The sequence below is a fragment of the Muscardinus avellanarius genome, assembly GCF_963383645.1.
Source record: "Muscardinus avellanarius genome assembly, chromosome: 3".
NCBI classification, from domain to species: domain Eukaryota; kingdom Metazoa; phylum Chordata; class Mammalia; order Rodentia; family Gliridae; genus Muscardinus; species Muscardinus avellanarius.
Genome location: NC_137788.1, coordinates 39,077,767 through 39,087,572, shown reverse-complemented (window position 1 = coordinate 39,087,572; position 9,806 = coordinate 39,077,767). Strand labels below are relative to the sequence as shown.

At 42.5% G+C, this 9,806-nt stretch overlaps 1 protein-coding gene across 1 annotated transcript in view; it reads left to right on the top strand.

The window, feature by feature from the left end:
• Positions 1-1,537: 1,537 nt before the first annotated feature.
• The window catches only part of IPP (intracisternal A particle-promoted polypeptide), a gene marked incomplete at both ends in the record, with an annotated part of 30,287 nt that continues 22,018 nt past the window's right edge, over positions 1,538-9,806 (top strand). Inside the window, 2 exons of the mRNA XM_080692189.1 lie at positions 1,538-1,829; positions 8,286-8,717. Coding sequence (XP_080548315.1) covers positions 1,538-1,829; positions 8,286-8,717 — 724 coding nt within the window. The remainder of the gene's footprint in view (positions 1,830-8,285; positions 8,718-9,806) is intronic.

Here is a 9,806-nt window from a genome sequence, read left to right as displayed (position 1 = left end):
GTGCAGTGCTGGGATTTCTCATTTAGGGGTCGCAATTTCACTTACGGTTGTTTTGTGTGCTGATCTGGAGCTGTCATGGGCATGGTGAATTCGCTGCCACTGCTGACAGTATGGTGCCACTGCCATGCCCTCCACTTTGAGGCTGGCGTATTTCTTTTCTTGCTTTGAGCTCCATTTCGAGTCCCTAGAGCATGATGAGCTTGGCCATTGGGAGTTTTAGATATTCTTTGCACTGATAGAACTGCTGAATTACACCCGAATGATCCGCAGCAGCTCACTTCAGCTCCTTGTTTACCTTTCTTCTCTGGAGCCTGGGGCTGTGAGGCAAGATGGCACCAGCCCAGCGTCCGCCACCGCAATGCAGGCTGGTTTCTTTTCTGGTCTCTGGTTGTTCTTCTAGTCTTGTTTTTCTCTGTCCCTTGTAGTTACAGTTTTAATTTTTATGCTGATAGTGTTTTCTGGCTATGCAAAGCACTGATATTGTGGCAATAGAGATTGAGTGTTAGCAGGACTCGTAAACGCTGCTTTTCTCGGTCACCATCTTCCCGGAAGTCCCCATTTCTTCTATAAGGCATCCTCCAAATATTTTAGCCTCTATCACTTATTTCCTTTTCTGAAGCCATCTTAGAAATAGCATTACACAGTTGAATCCTTATTTATTTCATGTGTATTTTATATTGTTAAGTAAATTATAACTATAAGGAATGCTTCCTGTATATGTGAATAGAAAATGTTAAAACACAGTGTTTCCCAGGTGTAGTGGTGCAAGCCTATAATACTAATACTTGAGAAGCCAAGAGAGAATGTCAGGATCTCTTCAGCCTCAGTAACTTAGCAAGGCACTTTGCAACTTAGTGAGACCCTGTTTCAAAATAAAATATAAACCGGGCATGGTGATGCACGCTTGTAATACTCACACTTGAGAGGCTGAGACAGGAGGATCATGCAGGTTCAAAGCCAGCCTCAGCTGGTTTAAGAGACCCTGTCTCCAAATAAAATATAAAATAGGTCAGGCCGGGCGTGGTGGCGCACGCTTGTAATCCCCGCGCTTGGGAGGCGGAGACAGGAGGATCGCGCAGGTTCGAAGCCAGCCGCGCTGGCGTAAGAGACCTGTTTCAGAAATATAAAATAGGTCTGGGAGTGTAGCCCGGAGGTAGAAGGGCTTCCAGGAACCCCAGTACCACCAAAAAAAAAAAAAAAAAAAAACATATATATATATATATATATATATATATATATATATATATATATATATAAAAAATAGGTCTGGGATTATAGCCTGGAGGTAGAAGGCCCCTGGGTTCCATTCCCAGTAACACACACACACACACACACACACACACACACACACACACAAAATAAATAAAAAATAAAATAAAATATAAAATATGACTGGGGTATATAGCTCAGAGGCAGAATTCCCCTGAGTTCAATCCCTAGTACCACACACACAAAACAATATGTTATTTGATCTCTTTGTATTTTTATTTTGTTTTTCAGGATATGGGCAAGTCCTTTTAATTAATCTGTGATCATCATGGCTAATGAAGGCCGACCCAAGGCTGGTGATAATCCATTTTCATCAGATAAACATGCTCAACTCATGTTGACCCAGATCAATAAAATGAGAAATGGACACCTATTCTGTGATGTACAGCTACAAGTGGGGAAGGAAACTTTTAATGTTCATCGGCTGGTTTTGGCTGCCAGCAGTCCATATTTTGCAGCTTTGTTCACTGGAGGAATGAAAGAGTCCTCAAAAGATACTGTACAGATTCTAGGAATTGAAGCTGGAATCTTTCAACTCCTTCTAGATTTCATTTACACAGGTATGTTACATGAGCCTGTTGTTTCAATGAAGAATAATGCTGCCAGGCGTGGTGGTACACGCTTGTAATCCCCGCGCTTGGGAGGCAGAGACAGGAGGATCGCGCAGGTTCGAAGCCAGCCGTGCGCACTGGCTTAGGAGACCCTGTTTCCAAATAAAAATGTAAAAATAGGTCTGGGAGTGTAGCCCGGAGGTACAAGGGCTTCGAGGAACCCCAGTACCACCAAAAAAAAAAAAAAAAATGCAATTCCAATGCAGTATTGGACAGGGAACAGAAATTGATAGGACTTATATGGGAGATAACTACTTAAACACATATTATCATGAGACTCTGAAAAGTTTCTCTCCTCTTCCTCCTCTGCCGGAGCCAGCCGGCAAAAGTACGGGTTCCGAAGAGAGGCATGAGGATGAAGATTCAACTCTTAAGAATTTGATTCTAGGAACTTTTAAATTCTGACGTGGGGGGGCCACCAATCTACTGTCTCTACTGGCAGACCCCTGCTCCTGGGTTAATATCTCTATTGGTCAACCCCTGCTCCTGGGTCAATATTCTCTACTGGGCCGATGACCGGTTCATTTCTCTAGAGTTATTTCTACAGTTACAGGTCAATCAATATCCTCCTGCTATCACAACCAGGATACAATAGAGACCAATCCAAAGCACATACATTAAGCCAGGCATGGTGGCCCACGCTTGTAATTCCCGCGCTTGGGGCTGAGACAGGAGGATCGCGCAGGTTCGAAGCCAGCCTCAGCTACTTAGTGAGGCTCTCAGCAACTTAGTGAGACCCTGTTTCCAAATAAAATATAAAATACGTCTGGGAGTATAGCCCGGTTGTAGAAAGCCCCTGGGTTCCACCCCCAGTACCACCAAAAAACAAAAACAAAGCACATACATTACAGGTAGGTTAATCAGTACCCTCGTGCCATCACCACCTGATCTTCTCTCAGACCTTTTACTTTGAACTTTCCATGATCCCAAACCTTGTTGACTCTGGGCGAAGGACAGTCAGCTAAATCAGAAATATTCTTTTAGGGGAAAACCTTAATGGCTTCCCACACTCCTCTTTTTTTTTTTTTTTTTTTTTTTTTTTTTTTTTTTTTTGGTACTGGGAATGGAACCCAGGGGCATTCTCCCTCCAAGCTACACCCCAAGTTCGTCTGTCCGTCCTTCCTTCCTCTTTCTTTCTTCCTTCCTTCCTTCCTTTCTTCCTTTCTTCTTTCTTTTCTTTTCTTTCTTTCTTTTTTTCTGGTACTGGGGATGGAACCCAAGGGCATTCTCCCTCCAAGCTATACCCCAGTCCTACCTATCTATCTTTCTTTCTTTCTCTTTCTTTCTTCCTTCCTTCCTTCCTTCCTTCCTTTCTTTCTTTCTTTCTTTCTTACTTTCTTTTTTTCTTTCTTTTTTGTGGTACTGAGGATGGAAACTAGGGGCATTCTACCTCCAAGCTACACCCCCTGGTCCTATTTTTTAGTCTTTTTTATTTTCTGAAACAGGGTCTCACTGAGTTGTAAAGGGCTTCACTAAGTAACTGAGTGAGGCTGTCCACCAACCCTGATCCTCTGGTCTCCACCCCCAAAATGCTGGGATTAAAAAGCATGTGCCACCATACCCAGCCTTTTTAATTCTTTTTTAAATTTTTATTTTATTTTTTTTGGTGGTACTGGGGGTGGAACCTAGGGGCTCTTTTACCTCCAGGCTATACTCCCAGACCTATTTTATACTTTATTTGGAAAAAGGGTCTAAGTTGCTGAGAGCCTAGTAGCTGAGGCTGGTTTTTAACCTATGCAATACTCCTGTCTCAGCCTCCCAAGCACTGGAATTACAAGCATGCACCACCATGCCCAGCTCTTATTCTTTATTTTGAAACAAGGTCTTACTAAATTGCAGAGGGCCTCACTAGGTAGCTGCGAGGCTGCGATCCTCCTGTCTCAGCCTCCTAGGTACTGGAATTACAAGACTGTGCCACCACACCCAGCTTGGAAATAATCTTAATTATCCCTTAGTAGACTATGTGGTTAAATAAGTTATAATGCATATGTGTGTGTGTGTGTGTGTGTGTGTGTGTGTGTCTTTATATATAATCTTAATTATCCCTTAGTAGACTATGTGGTTAAATAAGTTATAATGCGTGTGTGTGTGTGTGTGTGTGTGTGTGTGTGTGTATGTATGTATAATGGTATATTTCAGCCAGGGATAGACTATATCCTAGACCATAGGCGTAGACTATAATCTTAGTGTACCAGTATTGGGAATGGCCTAGGAAGATTTGAGAAAACTATGATTAGTAATGTATTTCAAAAATAATTGTGTCAAAATGGCAGCAGACCTGGAGAGAGAAAGGCTTGGCTTTAGTCAGCAAGCAAACAGCTATTGAAACTTAGATTGACTTAGCTACATGTAATTAGCAAGTCAATAGGAGAGGAGAACTAGGCCTTTCTCTATCTAAAGACAGATCTTAGGAGAGAACTAGGCCTTTCTCTAGCTAAAGACAGATCTTAGGAGAGAACTAGGCCTTTCTCTAGCTAAAGACAGATCTACATGATAAGCCAGCTAAGATGGTAGGAGGGGTCTACTGGTTCCTGAAAGTAGATACCTCACCACACCTTATTGGGGGAGGTACCTTACAGGGTAAGGGGAGGTACCTTACAGGGATGTTCACTATATCAGAGTCACGCAAACAAGATGGAGGTCATGGGTATAAAAAGTCTGGTCCACGTGTAATTCCTTTGGTGTATTCATTTCGAGTCACCCCTCCATGCCAGTCTGGTATGGAGCTGTATTTCTATTTTCTGTATTTCTATCTTTCTTTTTTTTTTTTTTTTTTGGTGGTACTGGGGTTCCTGGAAGCCCTTCTGCCTCCGGGCTACACTCCCAGACCTACTTTTACATTTTTGTTTGGAAACAGGGTCTCATAAGCCAGCGCGCGCGGCTGGCTTCGAACCTGCGCGCGGCTGGCTTCGAACCTGCGCGATCCTCCCGTCTCTGCCTCCCAAGCGCGGGGATTACAAGCGTGCGCCACCACGCCCGGCTCTGTATTTCTATCTTTCTAATAAACTTCTTTAAATCTTCAGCAACTGTCCAAGCTATGCATATTTATTCTTAGCTTAGGACAAGAACCCGCGTTTTTTTTTTTTTTTTTTTTTTCTTTTTCTGTTTTTGGTCGTTTTGAGTTTTTGTTATGGGTTGGGGGAAAGTATGTCGGGGAACCCAGCAGGGGTTCCTGGGGAACAGTTTTTCCAAACCATACTCTCCCCAAAACCGTAACACTTAGTACTTGGGAGGCTGAGACAGGAGGATCACAGATTTGTAGCTAGCCTCAGAAACTTAGTGAGGCGCTTCACAACTTAGTGAGATTCTATTTCTTTTTTTTTTTTTTTTTTTTTTTGATGTGTGTGTGGTACTGGGGGTGGAACCCAGAGGAGTTATACCTCCTGGCCATACTTCCATGCCCCGTTAGTGAGATTCTACTTCAAAATAATAGAATAAAGCTGGGTGTGGTGATGCACACTTGTAATTCCAGCGCTTGGGAGGCTAAGACTGGAGGATCACACAGGTTTGAAGCCAGCCTCAACTACTTAATGAGGCTCTCAGCAACTTCGTGAGACCCTGTTTTTTTTTTTTGTGTGTGTGTGTGTATGTGGTACTGGGGTTGCTGGAAGCCCTTCTACCTCCGGGCTACACTCCCTGACCGATTTTATACTTTTTTTTAAATTTGGAAACAGGGTCTTTTAAACCAGCGCAGCTGGGTTCAAACCTGCGCGATCCTCCTGTCTCTGCCTCCCAAGCGTGGGGATTACAAGTGTGCGCCACCACGCCCGGCAGAGACCCTGTTTTATTTTTTTTATTTTTATTTATTTATTTATTTTTGGTGGTACTGGGGGTGGAACCCAGAGGCTTTCTACCTCCGGGCTATACTCCCAGACCTATTTTATATTTTATTTGGAAATAGGGTCTCACTAAGTTGCTGAGAGCCTCACTAAGTAGCTGAGGCTGGCTTCGAACCTGTGTGATCCTCCTGTCTCAGCCTCCCAAGCGCGGAGATTACAAGCGTGCGCCACCACGCCTGGCGAGAGACCCTGTTTTTAAATAAAATATAAAACAGAGCCACCACGCCTGGCGAGAGACCCTGTTTTTAAATAAAATATAAAATAGAGCCGGGCGTGGTGGCGCACGCTTGTAATCCCCACGCTTGGGAGGCTGAGACAGGAGGATCACACAGGTTCGAAGCCAGCCTCAGCTACTTAGTGAGGCTCTCAGCAACTTAATGAGACCCTGTTTCCAAATAAAATATAAAATAGGTCTGGGAGTATAGCCCAGAGGTAGAAAGCCTCTGGGTTCCACCCCCAGTACCACCAAAAAAATAAAATAAAATAGCCACCACGGCTGGCTCAACATAAATTTTTTTTGTTGTTGTTTTTTGGTGTTACTGGGGGTGGAACCCAGGGGCTTTCTTCCACTGGGATATACCCCCCCAGACCTATTTTTTTTGTATTTTATTTGGAAACAGGGTCTCAACCAAGTTGCCAGGAGCCTCACTAAGTAGCCAAGGCTGGCTTCGAACCTGTGCGATCCTCCTGTCTGAGCCTCCCAAGTGCAGGGATTACAAGCGTGCGCCACCACACCCAGCTTCAACATAAAAAATTTTTAAATCAAGATATAAATAGTCGGGCATGGTGGCGGACGCTTGTAATCCCAGCATTTGGCAGGCTGAGACCGGAGAATCGCGGTTCATCGACAGCCTCAGCTACTTAGTGATGCCCTTTGCAACTCAGTGAGACCAGGTTTCAAAATAAAGAATAAAAAATAGGGCTTGGAGCTGGGCCTGGTAATGCACGCTTGTAATCCCTGTGCTTGGGAGGCAGAGACAGGAGGATCTGGCAGGTTCGAAGCTAGCCACGCTGGCTTAAGAGACCCTGTTTCCAAATAAAGTATAAAATAGGTCTGGGAGTGTAGCCTGGAGGTAGAAGGGTTTCCAGGAACCCTAGTACCATCAAAAAAAAAAAAAAGAAAGAAAAACATAGGGCTGGCGGTGCAGCTTGGAGGAAGAATGCCCCTGGGTACCATCCCCAGCACTGAAAGAAAAAAAAAAAAAAAAAAATATATATATATATATATATATATATATATATCAGGCATGGTGGTGTGCACTTGTAATCCCAGCATTTGGAAGGCTGAGATAGGAGGATCATGGTTTACAGATAGCCTTAGCTACTTAGTGAGGCCCTTTGCAACTCAGTGAGGCCTGTTGCAAAATAAAGAATAAAAAATAAGGCTGGAAGCCGGACGTGGTGGCGCATGCTTGTAATCCCGGCACTTGGGAGGCTGAGACAGGAGGATCGCGCAGGTTCAAAGCCAGCCTCAGCTGCTTAGTGAGGCTCTCAGCAACTTAGTGAGACCCTGTTTCTAAATAAAAATATAAAATGGGTCTGGGAGTATTGTCCGCAGGTAGAAAGCCTCTGGGTTCCACTCTCAGTACCACCACCTAAATAAATAAATAAATAAATAAATAAATAAACAAAGGGCTGGAGGTGTAGTTCAGAGGTAGAATCTCCCCGGGTTTTATCCTCAGTACTGCAAAAAAAAAAAAAAAAAAAAAAATATATATATATATATATATATATCTCCCAATTTTGTAAAAAAAAAAATTTCTTGGCATGGTAGTTTGTGCCTATAATCCCAGTACTTGGGAGGCTGAGACTGGAGGGTTGCAAGTTTGTGGCCACCCTCAGCAACTTAGTGAGGCACTCGCAGCTTAGAGCCTGTTTCAAATTTTAAGCAAAGGGTAAGTGTGTAAATTAGAGGTGAAATGCCCCTGGGTTTAGTCCCCAGTATCACTCCCCACTTCCACACACACACACACACACAAAAGAATGGATTTTAGGTGGGCATAGTGGTATAGGCCTGCAATGGTAGCTACTGGAGGGGCAGGGGCAGGAGGATCAAAATTTCAAGGTCAACCTGAGCAACTTAGTGAGACCTTGGCTCAAAAGATTAAAAGAAGGGCTTGGAATGTAGCTCAGTGGTATAGTGCTTACCCATTATGTGAAAGGCCCTGGGTTTGATTCTCATTACTGCAAAAAAATAATATCAAAACTATGGACTTTTGTATTTTTCTACCATGCAACTTGCTTAGGCATGTAACATGTGAAAAGTTTGCTTAAACTTTCTCATTCTTTTTCCATAATACAATAAAAATATCTAATATATAGGATTGTAATGAGGGTTAAACAAGTATATAAAGCAATTAATATTGTGTCTAGTTTATTTTAAATATTTCATAAATATTAATATCATTTGAGTTTTCTGTTCTTCCAGAAATCCTTTGTTGCCTTTTTTACTTACTTCTAGCTACTCTGCAAACATTAAATTTTTAATGGATTCAAGTAAAACAGTTTGAGTAAGTTAAGTATATGTTTTTGTCTTACTGGCTAATTTGTCTCCCTGTTTTCCTAGGTACAGTGAACATAGGTGTGAATAATGTTCAGGAGTTGATTGTTGCAGCGGACATGCTACAGTTGACCGAAGTTGTTAATCTTTCCTGTGAATTTCTGAAAGGACAAATTGATCCACTGAACTGCATTGGGATCTTTCAATTCTCTGAGCAAATTGCCTGCCATGATCTTTTGGAATTCACAGAAAACTACATCCATGTCCATTTCTTGGAGGTTCATAATGGTGAAGAGTTCCTGGCACTTACAAAAGATCAGCTGATCAAAATTTTACGAAGTGAAGAGCTTAGCATTGAGGATGAATACCAAGTCTTCTTAGCTGCAATGCAGTGGATTCTGAAAGATCTGGGAAAAAGAAGAAAATATGTGGTAGAAGTGCTAGACCCAATTCGATTCCCTTTGTTACCTCCTCAGAGACTTTTAAAGTATATAGAAGGTAACTTCTTACTGTACGTCAAATCATTTATCTATTTTTATTTCTAAAATTTTTTGATGCTGAACCAGGTGAGGTGGTGCATGCTAATAATCCCAGTACTTGGGATGCTGAAACAGGAGGGTCACAGGTTTGCAGCAAGCCTCAACAACTTGTGAGGCCTTCTACAGCTTAGTGAGACCTACCTACCCTGCCTCCCTTCCTTTCTTCCTCCCTTCCTTTCCTCCTCCCTCCCTCCCTCCCTCCCTCCCTCTTCCTTCCTTCCTTCCTTCCTTCCTTCCTTTCTTTCTTTCTTTCTTTCTTTCTTTCTTTCTTTCTTTCTTTCTTCTTTTTTCTTTCTGTACTGGAGATTGAACCCAGAGACATTCTACCTTGGAGCTACACCCCCAGCCCAGTTTATTTCTTATTTGGAAACAGTCTTCCTAGGTTGTTGAGAGTTTCACTACTTGCTGAGGTTGTCCCTGAACCTGCAATCCTTCTTTTTTTGTGTATGTGGTACTGGGGGTGGAACCCAGGACCATTCTACCTCAGTGCCACAGCCCTACCCTATTATTTATTTATTATTATTATTATTATTATTATTATTATTATTATTATTATTTATTATTATTATTGGTGGTACTGGGGTTCCGGGAAAACCTTCTACCTCCGGGGTACACTTCCAGACCTATTTTATAATTTTTTTTTTTTTTTAATTTGGAAACAGGGTCTCTTAAGCCAGCGAGGCTGGCTTCGAACCAGCATGATCCTCCTGTCTCCACCTTCCAAGCATGGGGATTACAAGCATGCGCCACCACGCTCGGCCTTTTATTCTTTATTTTTATTTTTATTTTTATTTTATTTTTTTTAATTAATTTATTTTTTAAATTGGTGCATTGTAGTCATATATCAATCACATTGGAGTACAAGACTTGAGAGGATATACAAGCACACATCATCCAATTAGCCCTCCTCCAGCCCCCGTCCCATTCCCTCCCCCTCCCTCCATCCCACACTTCTTTGGTGATTTACTTTGATACATTTGTTTATGTACCTCCTGCGTTTTAAAGAGGCTCCGTCCTCCAGTATTACATACCCTCTGATTGGTCACAT